Below are 18,691 nucleotides of genomic sequence, written 5' to 3'. Positions count from 1 at the left end.
GCCACATTCGTAGCTATCCTTCATGGTTGTTTCCCAAAGCACCTGTCGATACCTCTGTCACCTTTATTAGGTGACAACATTCTTACCTTCATTGAGAAAACTGAGTTCTCAGTGACCAAAATGAACCACATAATGTTTAGTATTGTGGTCCGTCAGAGAATTCAAGTTGAACCATGTTAGGAAGGCTCAGTGGTGAAGGATGTGTAGAACTGGGTATTTAGGGAAAGACAAATGCATTTCTAATATACTAGTGTTTAGTCAGTGTTTGTGTTGAAGGACGTGACAGCAGCGTTGGTGAGTTCAGAAGACAGTGAAGAACTAACTCTCTGCAGGCTAAACCAGCCTCGCTGCCGTGCTGCTCTCCTTCCAGTTTCCACTGCTCACTCCTCATGTTCAAAGATGAGCTTCACTTTATAGTTTTATTGTTTTTGCTTTAAAAAGACAAAAGTGATTTGAATGATATTCAGAAATAATATTTGATTTGTATATTTACTTTCAAAAGCAGCATTTGTTTTTCACTGCTGGGTTCTTTGTTCCTTAGAGTTGGGGTTCTGTCTGGCACATTTTCTTTTGGCCTAAGCCATTTCTCTCATAATATATTGCAGGATAGTCTTTCTGCAGATAAATTATTTCTGTCATGTGTTTTTTCTTTTGTCTTGTTTATCTGGTTAGTACTTAGGAACGGGTCATATGTAACTAGATTCTAGATACAATGAGTGTGCGCTTGACGGCCTGCACATCCAAACAGTATTTATTACTTTTCTCCTCTCTTGCAGCCTCTTATTTTGGTATGTGTCATTTCAATAATTCTAAAATATTTTATTTTAGGTGCTGTATTTCTTTGTAGTGTACAAGGACTAGCAGTTAACATTGACCCAATATTGTATACATGGGTCATCTATCAACCACAAAAACGAACAAGTAGACATATGCAACAGGTGAGTGGTCCTGTAAGTTTTTATTTTAACAAATCCAACATTTCTTTTGTTGTGTTGAGTTAGATGCTGCTGCTGTTAATGACTGAGACTAGATGATGCAGGTATATCAGGGAGTTAGATGCTGCTGTTACTGTCTTAGATGATGCTGTTGTTAGTGACTGGGGTTAAATGATGCTGTTGTTACTGATTCTCTTCTTATTTATGTGTTAGAATTTCTTTAAGCCCCATTTTATGCCTTTCAAAGATCTGTAATTTTATTTATAAGAAGTTGTGTTCAACATAGTTTGGCTAATGAAGTAACTTTCTACATAGTTGATTATAAAGCAGAAGGACCATTTTGGCAGTCCTGTTTATTGTTACACATCTTTGGTTTTATTTAATAAACATACTTTGAACTTTTTTGTTTGTTTGTTTTTTTTGTTTTTCGAGACTGGGTTTCTCTGTGTAGCTTTGCGCCTTTCCTGGATCTCGCTCTGTAGACCAGGCTGGCCTCGAACTCACAAAGATCCACCTGCCTCTGCCTCCCGAGTGCTGGGATTAAAGGCATGCGCCACCACCGCCCGGCCCTACTTTGAACTTTAACCCTGGCAATTTGATAGTTCTGATACGTATTCATTTGAAACAATGTAAATTACAAAGGAAGAATAGGTCATTATAGTTTCTAGAATCGTTAAATATGCTGTGTTAGGATACATCAATGTGATTCTGACAAACTGTTACTGTTCTCATTTTAGATGAAGTGACATTTTTGAGGCTTTTGTCTGTAGTAACAGTGTTTAGTAAATAGCAAAATTTAGTCCCTAAGGTCATGTTTATGCTATATTGGATTGTATTTATTCATGAATAGTTGTAATTTTGCAGTATTCTCTTCGAGATGATTTTGTTATCATTTTCCTGTGATAAACTAATGCTATTTAGTAGTAGACAGATTGTTGCTGGAGTTATCTCCAGTCCTGCCCTGGCCTGCAGCCACTCAGACACACAGACACTTGTATTATTTAAACTGTTTAGCCTAATGATTCAGGCTTCTTGTTATCTAGTTCTTATATTTTAACCCATTTCTATCAATCTATAACTTGCCACGTGGCTTGTGGCTTACCGGTACTTTCACATCTTGCTTCCTCTGTGTCTGGCTGGCGACTCCTGACTCAGCCTTCCTGTTCCCAGAATTCTCCTCTCTGCTTATCCTGCCTATCCTATACTTTCTGCCTGGCTGCTGGCCAATCAGCATTTTATTTATCAATCAATCAGAGCAACACATTCACAGCATACAGAAAGATATCCCCAACAACAGATGAATCTATAATTTCATAAGATCAGTCTGTTCAATCCGAGGAGCATTTAGTTGCTGTTGTTTGGTGTTGGGTCACACTGTAGCCTCATCTTGCTGTGCACATGTTCTGCCACACCCCTAGCTGCATTACAGCTCCCAAGTAGCAGTCCTTAGAGTCTTGCCAGTCCTTTATCTTGATTGAATGTCTACACCATATCTCCTGTTTACTCTTCATTTTAACAAGTGTTTGCTTGCTAGACACCAAGACTGAAAAATGGTGTCACTAAAAGCTTCCATCCCTCTAGAATATTTAGTACATTTGAGAATATCAGAGAGTACCAAAAGGCCCGTTTTGGTGATGGCTGTGCCTGTGAAGGCAAGAGGAAATTTTCCTAAGCAGATGGTCTGTGAGAAGAAGGGGTAGGTTACAGTGTGTGCCACAAGAGCGAGGCTGACAGAAGCTTGTTCCTTCCTGAATATTTGGGCAAAGTCAGGGAAGTGAGAATCGTGGCAAGGAGGATTCTGGGCCTGAATAAACTGTTCTAGACACCAGCAAAAATAAGAACACAGTTCTTAAAAGCTTTTGTCTGGAATCCTCGGTGCTGGTAACTGAGACTTCATCCTGAAGGATAGCGAGGAAGTGCATGAAACGGTTGTGAACAGACCTGGATCTGAGAACGTTTACTGTAGTCTGGTGTTGGGAGGGCCTCTAAAGGGTTTTACTGTGTCAACATACTGAAGTGGAATCTGCCCGAGGATGGTTGTCCTTTGTCTGTTGTTGGGTGCACCCACACTGTGACTTCAGTCAGTCTTACCTAAGTGTTCCATCCTTTCTGCTAGGACTTACTTTCATGTCTTTGTTCTCATTTTTAGAAACATCCTCACTTTAATCCTTAATTGTGGGGCGTTTACCCAACCACCCCCACAGTTCCCCAGAGTTTTCTTGAGTGCGAGCAGCAGGAAATATTAGATAGAAGGATTTATTGCGGAGAATATCGCGGAGATAAACAGATAGAAAATAAAGGATAGCCTCGAGAGGGCCTGGAACCTATTCCAACGGGCCCCGACTGTCTCTGCCCCAGGGTTTTTATAGAGACGCCAAGGGGTGGAGCAAAAGACCTCCTCCCCCAGCACAGGCAAGTGCAGACCATCTCAGACACCTGCACTCAGGCCCGTGGTCTAATCATCCTCTATGTGGACCTGCTGGGTAAAGCCACAAGGAACCCGAGAACGGGCTCCCACACTTAATATGATTATAATTCTCGGAGCGCTTGATTTTCTCTCAGGTATATAAATGATGGGCAACAGCTGATGGGTCCATCAGGCCCCTGGCCTGGAACTCAGTTCTTCTGCCTTGGAGTCCCTTGTGGTGGAATTACAGGCATATGCCACCATGCCTTCTAACTATTTAAAGTGTTAAATAAACTTTCAACATAATTAACATATTAAATACTTTATTATAATCAGGTACAAAATATTTTTGTCCTCACATTTTCAGTTTTTTTTTTTTTCTTATTCTTAGGATAGATTTCCACTTACCTTCATTTTCCTGAGTGCTGGTTTGTGAAACGTTGTTGTTGTGGGAACCACACCACAGCCAGCTGCATGTACTGTTTTATACCAAACACCAGGCTTATCATAGCTGTCATCCCTTGTTTCCCCAGCTGGACTTTCCTTCTCAGTTGTGGCTAAAGCCCCGTATTTGATGACTCATGCAGTTCAGCATTGATCTTTCATTCTACAGCAAAAGCATTTTTTTTTTTTTTTTTTTTTTGGCCAAAAATCTGACAGGTTTGTATTGGACGTCACTGGCAGTAACATCAGACTTTATTTCACTGAATAAAGAAGAAACGGCTGCTTCCTTGTCCAGCCCTGACTCATGTGTTCAGTAAAGAATCCTAATGCTTTCCAGCTTTTTCTAACTTTCAGTGGTGTTCTGTGTTCCTTAAATATGCTGTGATTATCGCTTCATCAGACGACAAAATAGAATTCTCAAAATTCCTTCAAAAATTGGACTGTTCATATAATCAATAGTTATCCCCCCCATTCCCAATAACATTATTTCCTAGTTGTCACTTTCACATTGGGAATTTAGATTTGATTTGGTCTCCCAGTATTATGTTTATATTTCTCATTACAATCTATGCTAACCTATAGCCTTATAGGTTTTCATACGGAATTCTCAACCCTCTTTTGAAAATACTATATGGGAAATTCCAGAAATAACTAATTCATAAGCTTTGATTAATTGCTATTGCAGTATTGTTATTATGTTCTTTTGTTAACCTCTTATTAACATATAAATTAAACTTCACTATATGAAGTATTTGTATGGAAAAAAACTAGTACCATTGTCTCTTGGGATCCTTGAAAGACTATTGGTTCCAGGAACTAAAGTGTGTTGATGCTTGAGTTCTCTATGTGCAATGACATAGAATGTTCCCACCCAACCTAATCACATCCTGCCATGCTCTGGAGTACCAATAATAATGCCTAATGCAATGTAAATGCTCTGTAGGCGTGTTCCAGAAAAGACCTCTGTAAGTTTAGTATAGTTGCATTCTGCCCTGAATATGCTTGATCCACAGTTGGCCAAACTCATAGATCCGGAACTTACAGATAGGCAGGGCTGGTTCTGTCTCTTGTGAAGGAAATCCTCTAGTAGTATTGTAATATATTCCCTGAGTAAAAATGGGGATTACCTAACACATGAGAGAAACAAGAGAGAGAGAGAGAGAGAGAGAGAGAGAGAGAGAGAGAGAGAGAGAGAGAGAGAGATGTTGTGATTTACAACAGTGTTCAGACCCAGCTTCTAAAAGAGTGTGCTTAGTGATGCCATCTCTGCCCTTCGTTGCTTCATTTTCCTTTGTTTGTTTCCTTTGCAGCCTGTGGTAGCAGTTCCTCTTGTCCCTTCAGTAAACAGGAGGAAAGAAGAGGAGCTCTCTGTTGGAAGTGCCCCATTGGCAAAGCAGCAGTCATACCAAGCCTCAGAATATGCCAGCAGCCCTATAAAAACAAAAACCGTCACAGGTATGTGTGAGGAACAGATGTATCAATTTTCTGAGGATTAGTTTACCTTATTATTCTTTTCCATGTTTTTAATTAGAAGATAATATTAATTATTGAGGGAGGAAAAATTAAACACAATTTACATGATTAGTCATTATTCTCTATATAATATAAAAATAAATAGTACAGTGATTATTTTCCCCTTCAAATGATTGGTCTATACTGTGGTATTGTTGTTGTTTTTGTCTTGGAGAGGGGTTCTGTGTTTAGTTCTCCCTAGCTTTAGAACTCTCATGCTTTCTAAGTATACTTGAAGATTTATAGATGCTGAATACCATGGGCATAATGTGCTGTTTGTGAATTATGCATCCTCTTTCTCAGATGCCTACCACTTTTGCCTCTCTTGGGAGGCAAATATGGTAGCAATAATGTTCCTTGAGAATAAACATTTTTTAACTTAAAATTTGATTTTTAAAGTTTTTAATTAATTTATAGTGTTTGCTTTCTTTTTCCATTAATTGAAAATAGATTTTCCTTACCTAATATATACTGATTACTGTTTCCCTTCCCTCTACTCCTCCCATCTGGATCTACTCCATTTCTGTCTTTCATTAGGAAACAAATAGGCTTCTAAGAGTTAATAATAAAAAAGAGAAAACAAAAACTAACACATTGCAATTGAACACAACCAACAAACAGAAGGAAAAGAACCCAAGAGCACATTCAGGAGTCCTATAAAAACACTCAACTGGAAGCCACAATATATATGCAAAGGACCTGTGTAGACTTTGCAGCCGCTGGACATGCTGCTTTAGTCTCTGTGAGTTCATGAGTTTTGCTCATGTTGATTTAGGGGGCCTTGTTTTTTGGTGTCTTTCATCCCCTCTGGCTTTTATACTCTTTCTGCCTCCTCTTCTGCAAGGTTCCTTGTGCCTTGAGGGAGGCATTTGGTCTCTTATTCTCTGCATAGTGTCTGGCTGTGGGTCTCTGTATTTGTTCCTATCTGCTGTAGGAGGAAGTTTCTCTGATGGCCGAACAAGGCACTAGATCTATGATCTATAAGTGTAGCAAAATGTCATTAGGAATCATTATTATTATTATTGGAACAGTAGTGTTTGTTTTTACGCTAAGTCCCTGGGCTATCAAGTCTTTGGTTCTTTGTTACCCAAGCAGTGTTGTGTATGGATTCTTATCTCGTGGAGTTGGCCTGAAGACAAATCAGATTTCTTTGAACATACACTACACATATTAGTGTGTATTCATCATTTTTATTTATATTGTATAATAAATTAATGAATTTGAAAGTTATTTATAATTTATGGTCATTTGCATATATCTAATTTTTACTTGCCTTGTACAATGGAGAAATGAATTCCCCGACTCTTGTTTTTCTTTTTAATGAGATGATTTTTTTTTTCTGTTGCCAAGGCAATTCTCAACTTCATACCATCCTCTTGCTTCAGTTACCCGTACTACAGGTGCATACCACAACTTCAAGATTTATGCCTCGGTTCTTACTAGAAGTGTTAGTCTTATATTTTTAGCCACTGATGCAGTGTTGATCACAAGTTTGTCTCTAATGAAATTGTGTGGCATTTTTAGTTCATGATGACCAAAGCATGGTGATACCAAAGCACTGGGTTTGATTTGGCTTTTTAATTTCAACAAGAAGCAGTGTGTGTCTTCTTTTATTCTTGTGTAAGCCAGGCAGCAGGGCATGTGCTAAAAGGCTGGGAATATATTAACAGCACAGCAGTACAGGATTTTCTGTACTCTTCAGGAAGATCTCTGTCCTCCTAGTAATTAATTCCTAATGGTGTGATGCATTTGTCCAGTGTTTAGAAGATGATAAAATATCTGCAATAAACATAAAAACTCTGAAAACATAATATTGTGCAATTGTTAATTAGAATTTTATCTTAGATGTTTATATATTACTTATGATGTCAACAATAAAATCAGGCAGAAACTATGGCAAGGAAGAAATCAATCAGTAAGAACACACTGAGAAACAGCATGGAAGAATTAGCAGGCAATTTGAATTTAACATTAAAAAAAAATGACATCTTCATTGAGATAGGGATAAAAGAATATGTATCATCCATTTACTTACCATTCAATCTACAAACAAATACTTCTGTGGCCTAAATATTGGGTTTTCTCAAATTATTATGGAGATGGTGAGACTAATTTTATGAAGGTATAAGCCTTTTTCTTTTTACATACATAGAGTTCTTCTACGGTGATAAAATGTGGCATCTTCCCTTCTGTTGTTCCTTTTTTTATTAGTTTAACATGTCATTCTAAAGTCTATACTTTATTTATATAATAAAGGAATCATTCTAGTCATAGGCAATGCACTTTTCTAGGACAATTTTAACTGGGGAGACTGCCAATTTCTGTAAATGTGGATTCTATGACTTTTTTTAATATCTAATTTTAGTAACTTGATTAAAAGCAAAATGAGTAATGCCACTCCAATCAGTATCCATCAACAACAACTCATCTCAAAGTTCTCAGGCCATCCTTAATTTGGTTAAGTTTGAATTTGAACAGATATGTTCCTGATTATAGTGTGGAATTAGTATTATGCATTAAAAACTACATTTTTGTGAATTTATATGTTTTAGTTACTTGCTTTAATCATGCAGTTTAGCTTAAAGTTCTATTCTTTTGTAATTAATTAGGCATTTAATTTCATTTGAAAATATTAAAGAATTGAAGATGGACATTAATGTGTAATGTACTGTTGAATTTATTCTCTGAGATAAAATGTAGTGCAAAAATGTTTTCTGCCTTACACTAGAAAAAGATTGTGTTTCAAGAATTTTCTCCGTTGGGGTATAGACAGAGACCCTGTTCGTCTGTAGATTATAATGATGATCCAAACTTCCATTTATCCAAAATTCACTCTGAAGAATCAGTGAGTTTGTTAGGCTTACTTACCGAGCATGGTGACCCGAAGCAGCGTCACTGAAAAGTTGCCCCCATCATGGAAGACGACTCCCGCATGGTTGCAGAGATGGAGCCCCAGTCTTACTCTTGCCCAGCCTAGATTGTCTGACTCATCCCAGAGACTCCGAGGCCCCCGTAATTGGGGCAGAATTGCATCCAGTTGTTGAGATGACGGGATGGATACTCAGATGAGAGTCCCATGACTCTCCTCGCTGCCTCCGTCTAAGAGGGAATATCAACAGTTAATGCGCCCAGCTGAATATTGAAGTGGTGACTCTTCGGCGTGGGGATAGTGTGCTGTACAACAGGTTCAGAGTTACAGAAGTGATACCTGACACAACATAATTTAGTACTAAAACAACTGGGAAATACTGGGGAAGGCAGTGGAAAACTCAGTCAAAACTAGGTTTATCAATGTGATTGTCTCCATTTGTAAATTATAAGAAAATTATTTTTATTTCTGAGTCAAATATACCCCAGTGAGGCACTGATCTAGGAGTATAATAGAATGTTCTCAGGATACTTTTTTCAGTTTAATTAATTACATTTTGGAACATTTTGTTGAAACCAAGCTAAGGAATTTCCATCTTCCAAATATAAGATGTATATTTTCAATCCAACGGCAAAGGGCTGCTCTTTTTTAAAACAAATTAATTTTATCTTTAGGCTTTGTATTTGGGTATGTTTCTTTCCCATGTCTCTTTTTTAAGGTTTTATTTTTTTCATTGTGTGTATATTTGTGTGGGGGATAATGTAACCAGACTTTTCTTTTTGGACTGCCAACTCACAAAAAATGACACAGAGACTTATTATTAATTATGAAAACTTGGCCTTAGCCTAGGCTTGTTTCTAAGTAGCTCTTATAACTTAAATTAACTCATATTTTTAAATCTACGTTCTTCTATGTGCTTGTTGCCTTGTCTCGATTATGCCCATCCTGGTTATTCTGTGTCTGGCTGGTGACTCCTCCTTTCTTCTTCCCAGAGTTCTCTGTCCGTAGAAGTCCTGCCTAGCTAATGGCCATTCAGCTCTTTGTTAAACCACTCACAATGACACATCTTTACACAATGTAAAGGAATATTCTATAGCAGGATGATATGTGCACATGGATATAGGTGCTCATCTAGGCATCCAGGTCTCCTCAGAGTTGGAGTTCCAGGCAGTTCTAAGCTACCCAGTATGGTTCCTGGGAATAAAACTCAGGTCTTTAGTGAAAACTGCACCTGTTATTAACTACTAAGATATCTCTCTGGCACCACAGGAATCTTTTAAATGTGTGCATACATATTGAGACAACTGTAGTTAAAGATAGTTAATAAAATTTGTAAAGCTGCTTAGCCATCACCAGTGAAACAAATTTTAATTATCTGAGAAAAAAAGAATGAAGAACTGAAGGGCGCTTGCCATTTCCTTCTTTTGAATGTTCATTCTTCCTCCGATATACTGACGATCATTTGTAAGGGCACTAAAGTCTCCTTAGGCAGTTGGCTTTGGAGATCCTGTCTCTACCATTAGAGGCTGCAGTTCCAAGAGGATTGCAGTGCTCATGGAACATTTACATGGGTTCTGCGTCTCTTACGTTTATTTGTTAATTCTGCATGTATGTGTATGTGGGAAAGGGTGGCACTTTCACAGCATGTGTGTGGCTGTCAGAGGACAACTTTGGGGAGTTGTTGTTTTTCTGTTGTGTCTGGGGATTGGTCTCAAGTCTTTATGGGGATTGGTCTCAAGTCTTTAGGCTTGATGGTAAGTGTTTTTACCTGCTAACTATCTCACTGGCCTAATTTTGTTTTAAAAGCATTTTTAAAGATACTCCCTTTTTTTTCTTTACATTTATATATTTATTATTTACTGGGAGGTAAGTGGTAATTGCAAGTACATTAACTCTCCAGCCATCTTGACAGCCTTGTGACTTAACACCTTTTTATCTTTGGCTTTTTGACATAGGAACAGCTCTAATGTCAGTATATTTTATTTAATATCAACAAACTGCATATCTTTCTCATATTTAGGTAAAATATACATAGATGCTTCAATAATTTGCTCGATAATAGTTCTGTTTATAGATTTGTATTTTATATACCTATTTTAAAGGAAACTGCTATTTTTTAAATATTATCTGGATTTTTAGAGTTATGTAGAATAAACTTCTTCCTAATTAAGAAGGTCCAGATACTAGGCCGTCTGCTTGTCAGTCACTAACTTGTATACAGTTAGTTAAAGGTCAAGGGCTGTACAGATAGGCGGCAAGAAACAACACAAACATACAATTTCTCAGGAGCCAGGGTCTAAGAGGGCAGGACACCTGTCAAGGAGATCTGGTTCCTCATCAGTGTGTGCCCCATTGGAACTGAAACCTGCCCACTCTACATTTTATCCCCTAAGCTGACATGACTTGCTAATTAAAGCAGTGGCAGATCCTATATTGAATGTGAAGTAGAACAGAGCATAGCTGTTCTAGTCAGTCCTTCCCTAACTTAAGATGTTACTCTTCTCTTTTCCTTCTCCTTCTCCTCCTCTCTTCCTCTCCTCCTCCTCCTTTTTTTTTTTTTTTTTTTTAAATGTGCTCCAATAAGTATGTGTGGAGAAGTTGGTAAATCCTGAGAGCCCAAGACTGGTTGAAGACCTACATGCTGTGTTCTAAGCCCCAAGAGCCAGGACATATTCTTTCAGTCTTTAGAACCCAGAGTTATGGTTTTAGCATTCATGTGAGGCATATTGTTATTGGCTTTACAACCAGCGTCTCTGGTACATGGGAGTCATTACAATCTCTGGATTCTAGTTCCAGTAAACAGTTGCAGGAGACAAACAGCAGGCAGGGCCTTCTAGTGTTATAGCTCTCAAACAGGTCTTAGATTCTGGAATCCTCAGCCTTATAGTAATTTTATAGCTATAACATTGCAGTGATTTAACAGTGTTCTAACACTATTTACCTTCTACTTCAATGCTCCAGAGAAAGGGATATCCTCTAATCTGGCTCAAGGATGTTACACTTCTAGAATATTCTACAGCTTTTCTTGAAACTACAAGCAACAAAGATAAAAGAATCCCGTAGGGTCAAAAGCACATTTTGCATGTTCCATGGAGCCAAGTTAATCTGTGAAGCATATTGACTGGGTAAAGAAAGTATCAGAGGACTGTAAAAAGTCAATAGCACCTCTAAATTTGTGGGCGTAGGCAGAATGAGGACGATAATGACTAGTGGATGTTGAAACAGGAAGTCTGAGATTCAGATTAAATAGGATCGCATAGTGTGACTAGTTCCTTAGGAAGGAAGGCTGGGAGACAAGCCCCGAGATGTACAGGCATCTGGAGATCTGTGCGAGCTGGACAATGAAATGCTAGATGGGGAATGTACATCTATAGCATATTGTCTACTGGTTGATAAATCATTATTTACTGAGAATAAACAGTTTGAAATTAGAAAGATTACTCACAAAAGAAAGAAACAATAATCAAAAGGAAGAAGGGTGTTTATTGATTTCCATAACTAAAATGATCAGCAGGAAAATCAGATCTTGGGCATGAAGTAGTGCTAGAGACTGCACCGAGGAGGACTTTATCTTTTCATGGCCTGATTTTCTCTTATTGTTCATAAGTTTCTTGGCTGTAGTAGTCTGATAACATGGCTATGATAACCTTGAGCTCACATACCTAATGCTTTGTGATTAAAGAGAAACAGATCTTGTTTAGTGTCCATTGGAAGTATGCCTGGGGAGGATTTGCCTGACTTGTCCTGGATCGTGTGTCCATTCTTGCATAATTGTTATGTACAAGAGATTAGTTGTTATGATTGGTCCACTGTTATCACAGTTGTGTATCCAACTATCATGACATACAATACCAGAAAATGAAAAGACAGCAGAAATATGGCTCATAAGTGCAATTTCTGTGAGCAATTACAATTTGTTTCTACTAATGTTTCATTTTATAATTAGGTATAGCATAATTAAAAATGAGCAGATAACATATGCTGCAGTCACACATCCTGTTCTGAGAAGAGCTGAATAATGTGGGTACTATACACATGTCTATAAGAGATTGAGGATATAATCTAAACTAGGCATGTTATACTTAAGCCAGACTAGGGACTTTACAAGTCCCCCACTGAGGATCAAAGCCAGGGCTTAAGCATGCTCACCAAGTGTCCTATAGCAGAGCTGTAGCTCCAGACCATGACTTTTTGAGATGGGGGTCTTGTGCTATAGCTCCAGACCATGACTTTTTGAGATGGGGTCTTGCTCTGTAGCTCATCCTTGCCTGGAATTTGTGGTCTTGCAGTCTTGGCCTCTAGGCTTCCTAGTGCTGGGATCACAGGCTTTGAAAGTCTGCCTTACTATTTTGATTTTTAGCGTAGAGTTTATTCAGCCAGGGGACAGGAATTAGGATATATATAATTTTGAACAGCTCAGCTCTTGTTTGTATAATTTATAATTTATTTCTCAGCTTTATCTGTTTCATTGTAAATTTTTTCCTAGAAATCCATGAACTTGAGTCATTATAAAAGTGATTTGAACTATAATGTCAGTTAACTATGAAGTTCTTTGAAAACACGTTGTGGTGTTGATAAGTACATTGCAAGTGTCTCGAATATGAAGTTCTTTGGAATAAGTCAGTTATTCTAGTTTTTATATGAATTGGCAAGAATTCAGCAAAAATTCAAATTCTTTTTTAATGCAGTCTTTTCACTCCCTTTTAGCAGTCAGAATGAGATTATAGTTTCCAGATGAAATTCTGAATGTCAACATAGTGATGACATATATTTTCCTGGTTGGCTCAGCATGAGATGCAATTTTGCATGCCATGTCACGCTGACTAGCAGAATCCAAAAGCCATTATTTCCCAAGGGGCTTTCAAGAGTGAAACATCTAATGTAGTTTGTGTTCTGATGAAAATTTTCAGGCATTATTGAAGTTTGTCACAAGTTGCTTGAAGCTTAAAATACCATCTTGACATTAGAAATTAAAAAGGAATTATAAAGGTCATTTTCTCCTTTAATTATTTAGATGTATATTGCCAAGTGAAGTTACCAAAAATAATGATCATTGTAAAATACAGATCAGAAATAAATAAGATCTGGGAGATAATCCATAAAGGACTAAAAACTGTAATTTTGACACTAACCCGAATTCATCTCAAACTAATCACGTACTCTGATTTACTTTAATTATAAAACAGTATTAAAGTTATTCCTAATAATGTGCTATGTGCCCAACAAAGATATGTGGAAGCTCTTTAAAATTGTATACACACACCAGCAGGTAAAGATCACATTTTTTGTGTATTTTAGACATTAAAAGGAAAGTGTAGACTTGAAGCATAGTAGAGCTTATTTTATCTAACAGTCTCTACCTTGAAGACCGTAGGGGAGTAATCTTATTTTTTCTTTTTTTCCTTTGAGTCTTAATCATGTGCAAATTCCTTTAAGTCATTTCCATGGTTATCAAGTAGAACACTTGCTGTTCAGGTCTGATGATCTGTGTTCAGTCCCTGTGGCCCAGTATGATAGGAAAGAACTGAGTCCACAGTCTTGCCCCTGACTGTCATATATATGCTGTGTAATAAGGGCATCACACACTAATAATAAAACATAATCCATTATATCACTGCATGTGTGCAGAACAATTAGTTTACATTAATGCTCTCCTTTCAGTTTTATATTTATTTGTTATCTCAACTGGTTTGTAGCAACAGTAGTATTCTTCTTTATGAAAGCTGTCATATTCTATTTTCCAACAGCTTTCTGCTTAAGTATCTTGAACGTTCCTTAAGTCTAGAATGTGTTGTGATCTATGTTTTCTTAGATATGTTTATCTCTATACCTCTCCTTCTCCTGCTGTGTGACATGTTTGAGGCTGAAATCAAGATTCCTGCCTCTTGATCCTTTCCATTCTGTCTCTAGTTCCGATGCTGGTTCGTCCATCTGTCTCCATGCTGCAGCACTGGTCGTGGCTGTCTCACCCCAGTGTTAGTATTTCCGGGAAGTCCTAATTAGGCTCAGTGGTGCCCTCCTTCATCCCTTCAGTCTTGCCACATGTCTGCTGTCAGTTATCTGCTTCCTTCTTTAGAGTCTCACTTTCTTAACTGAATGTAGGATGCCATGAAAAATTTGACACCAGTACAATGTTCCTGAACATGCATTGACCCAAGTTAATTCACATTCAGACATGTAGTAAATCTGATGTGTTTCTGCAGTGCTTGTCTGTATCACACCGTGCAGCTTTACTGCAGCCTCAGTCTGAACATGCAACATGCATGCTTTGTATTACATTTGCCATTGTGCAACACAACACCAAGGAAAGCTGCTGAGATAACTTGACTCATATTCAAAACTATGTGATGAGGTACAGTGTTTTTACTACATACAATGTTTCCTGATGTTATGGATGCATAGTGGTTTAATTGTGGAAAACAAGGACTTTTAAATATTTTTCTTGGCGTGTAAGTATCAAATTATTAGAACTTTGGGTTTTAGTATGTTAGAAGTTTGATTTAAAGATTGCTGTTTGAGTTGCTGACTGAGTTTCATGACAGTGTTTCTGTATGTGAATGGATGCATGTGTTTCTGCACTTGCGTGTACATATGCCAGCCTTGGCTTGGTTGTCATCCCTCATGACCTGGGCACCTTTTTTGTTTGTGTGTCTTTGTTGTTGTTCTGTAAGTTCGAAGTTTTTAAAAACAAATTTCAATTTTTTGACATTATGGATAGAATAACATCACATCTGCCTTTCTTTATATTACATTACTTCTTTGAGACTTCTTCCCAGATCCACTCCTCTTTTCCCTACCTACCCAATTTGAATCCCTCTTTAGAAAACCCATTTTGGACATGGTGACTCACTGATCTGGAACTCCCCATTAGGCTAGGGCGGCTGGCCATTGAGCCTCAGGAGTCCCATCACTGCTTCCCCATGCTGGGGTTAGAAGCATACACTCCCACTCCTGACCGTGTAAAATGAGTTCTGGGAATCTAACTCAAGCCCCATGGTTGAATAGGAAGTACTGTATCAGCTGAGTGCTTTGCCAACCCTGCCTAACATTTTCATTCTGAAATAATCTTTTTCATTTTGATATAACTGCAAGTAATGCATATAGAAAGATTATTTTGTACTGGAAGCATAAGAATAGTTGGGGACACAATCCAGATTTAACCACTTCCATTTATTGCTGTACCATATTGCTCAGCTGTTACTTTGGATAGACAAATATTCCAATACTATTATATCGTGACCAATTCTGTGTTATGTATACTTAGGTCCAAATTCTGCAAGTTTATAAAAGACTAAATATAATTTTAGGAAACCAGTGTGTTGTTCAAATCTTAGATGGTCTTTTAATAAAAAGCCCAGAGTCAGATATCAGGTGAAAGCTGAAAGATCAGAGAAGCAGAGCAGCCAGCCACTACTTCTTACCTCTACTAAATCCCCAACCTCAAGAGAGTAAATTCCTGTTTCCTCACACCTTATATACCTTTCTCTGCCCTGCCACATTACTTCCTGGGATTAAAGGTGTGTGTGCTTCCCAAGCAAAGGCATGAGATCTCAAGTGTTGGGATTAAAGGTGTGTGTCACCACTGCCTGACCTCTGTGTCTAATCCTCAGGCAAGTTTATTAGGGTAGACAATATATCCCCACATTTCCCCCTTTTTTCTAAAATAATAAAAGAAGGTTATAACTAATAAAAACCCTAAGTATATACAATATATACAGTCAAGAATTGCATTAACAATCTGTCCATTAACATTTGGCAGATTCAGAGAAAACACTCCAGTATTTATCTTATTTTGATTAGTCCAAAATGTTGTACCTAATTCACTCTCTATCCTAACTTATATTACCAACCAAAAACTATCTTTTGATGTCTTTCAAACTTGCACACTTTACACATCTTTAGCGACTTTCTTTTCTGAATTTGTTAATGAGGAAAACTATAACTACAACTAGTCTTCAACTCCCTCAGAGACCTGAGAATGAAGTAATATTACCTAGTTAAACAGGAAGTGCAAACAAGCGACTTCCAAAAAATGTGAGGAATGACAGAAACAGTTGTCTGCCTAGAGAGTCACCTGAGGTTTCTGTGCAGTGTTGGGGCATCCATCCTCGGCCTACAGGCCTAACATATCTTCCAGATTCATCTGTGAAGCAGGATTTTCTGAAGGGCCTTCCTACCTTGTCCTGGTAAGGTGCAGCAGTCCTTTCTTTTGTGTCCTGCTTGTCCATTTTGGACAGCATGCTGTCAGCAGTTGAGGCAAGGGCACTGTCTTGCCCAGTGGCTAACTTTCGCCACAAAGAAAATAAACTTCATCTTCAGTGCCCATTATCCTCTCTGAAATATATTGGTGCTGCCACGAGTAGACATGTCTCATTGTCTACAACAACAAAAGAACCTATGTTATTAAAACATCTTAAATACCATATTATATAGATCTCTGAAGTGTTTGAAGATGATCTAAAATATATCTGTTCGATCTTGAAAATGTACCTAATCTGACTACAAGTTCGATTATAATAACTACTAACTTTCATTTTTTATATCCTAATTAGTTGGTAATAATAACTTTCAAGGACTAGGAATTAGCATTATATTGTTAAATGAACTGTATAGGTACAATACCTTGAACAAGATTAGAAATATATGTACAATATTTTCTAACAAAATTAATCTCTAATTTGTATCAATATACATAATTTGCATACAATATACAAAAATCCAATCCAGTGTAAAATCTTTAAAACTAATAGTTGCTTTCTAAAAGTAGATTCAGTAATCTACCTTTTTATCTTATCATATCCATATTCTCTCCTTTTTCTCTTTAGAGTAGATTCAATAATCTACCTTTTATCCATCATTTCTTTATGTTTTTTTTCAGAGTAGATTCAATAATCTACCTTGTATCTTATATCTATATCCCTTTTTTTTGTTTTTCTTTCTTTTTTTTCAAACAAGAACTCTAAATCTAATTTTCTTTGTTTAGCACTTTTTTGTGACCATTAGCAATAAAAACTTGTAACCAACCATCCTAAATAATGACAATTATCCATACCCAATGAACAATCAAAAACCACCCACCCCACCTTTTGGGAATGTCAGCGTCGTGTTCTTAAAATTACTTCCAGCTCTCTGGGGGCTAAGGCATCTTTAGGGTATTCTGAAAAGAAAAATTTTGGGTTGTCAAGTCCTGGGAGGGGTAGCTGTATCATTATTTGTTGTCTAGTCTCTGCATATTGGGAAAGTGCAGGGCTTGTCTCAAGCCCTTGCTCAAGTTATCTGTGAGGCTGGATCATCTTAGCTGGCCATCTTGAAAATGTCCTGAACAGTTTGTAGTCCAAAGCTGATCTTTGGGTGGATGTTTGTCAGCTTAGTGGTATTATCATTGTCCTGATGGAATCTTCGTTGTGGGGCCCCATCATCTTTTTGGAGACTTCAAAGTCACTGTTAGACGTGGTGATGATTCACTATAGAAAACTGATAGAGACTCAAACCTGAATCATGTACAGGAAGCTAGATGCAGCCTTTTTTCTAGAATTAGTTAGTACTCTATATTACCATTAATATCATGACAAAAATTTAAAATATTAATATATTAATCTTATGAATTTTGATATAAAATTGATACCTTAAGAAAAGTTTTTAAGAGTTAAAATAAAACCAAAGAATTATGAGATTAGTGGTAATAGAATAGACTCTTAATTTTGTTTTTCCTTTTTTGTCCCATATCAGGTGGCTCTTCTGACATGATATAGAGATTTTGTATTTTCCTTTTAACAAGCATGTTTGGGTAGTAAAGGAGAGAGTCGTACTCTAACTCCAAAGCCAGCTTTAATTTTCAATTGAACTGAGACTACTTAAAGACCATTTGCATTATGTATCTATAGAGAACAGCAGAAACAAACATTTAGGAAGATTTATGAAATTTTATCCTGTTAGATATGTGATATATGAATAGGCCAATTTACTCTTTTTCTTGGGACATTTTTTTTCTGGATGATTTGTCTTTTTTCTTCAGCTGTCTCATTTGTCCAGTGTTCTTAAGATTCCTTAGCCTTCATTCTCCTGAAAGACAAAAACAAAAACCTTTCCCCAACCCTAACTTTTTGGAGGTTCCTTTTTGGCAAGTTATATCTGATTAAATAAGTTAATTTAAATTGAATGACCATATATGAGACCTCAAAATCCTGCCCCCACAGTGACACAATTGCTCCAACAAGGCCACACTTCCTAATAGTGTCATTGCCTATGGGTCAAGCATTCAAACACATGAATCTATGGGGACAATACCTATTCAAATCAATAGATTCAATTACCTCAAAGACTGATTTATATACATCATGACATTTCAAATGAACAGTATTTTCATAGGAGAAATAAACGTTATTAGCTTTTTTTTGATGGGTTCAAAGCTGACACTTAGCTTTTCCTGATAAGTGCTACAGTTGAAACACTAAGTTAAATTGGTTCCCAGCATAATACTTTTTCCACAGCACATACATACATACATACATACATACATACATA

General features: G+C 37.3%; 1 protein-coding gene across 2 annotated transcripts in view; it reads left to right on the top strand.

Moving 5' to 3' along the window:
- The window catches only part of Vps13b (vacuolar protein sorting 13 homolog B), a 601,468-nt gene that overhangs the window by 215,242 nt on the left and 367,535 nt on the right, over positions 1-18,691 (top strand). For both annotated transcript variants that reach the window (XM_059247261.1, XM_059247260.1), the window contains exons 20-21: positions 829-938; positions 5,097-5,241. In XM_059247261.1, the coding sequence (XP_059103244.1) occupies positions 829-938; positions 5,097-5,241 (255 nt within the window). The remainder of the gene's footprint in view (positions 1-828; positions 939-5,096; positions 5,242-18,691) is intronic.

This window comes from Peromyscus eremicus, chromosome 20 (assembly GCF_949786415.1).
Source record: "Peromyscus eremicus chromosome 20, PerEre_H2_v1, whole genome shotgun sequence".
In the NCBI taxonomy this organism is placed as follows: Eukaryota; Metazoa; Chordata; class Mammalia; order Rodentia; family Cricetidae; genus Peromyscus; species Peromyscus eremicus.
The sequence above is the reverse complement of the archived record's forward strand: the minus strand, read 5'-3'. Positions and strand labels throughout refer to the sequence as shown.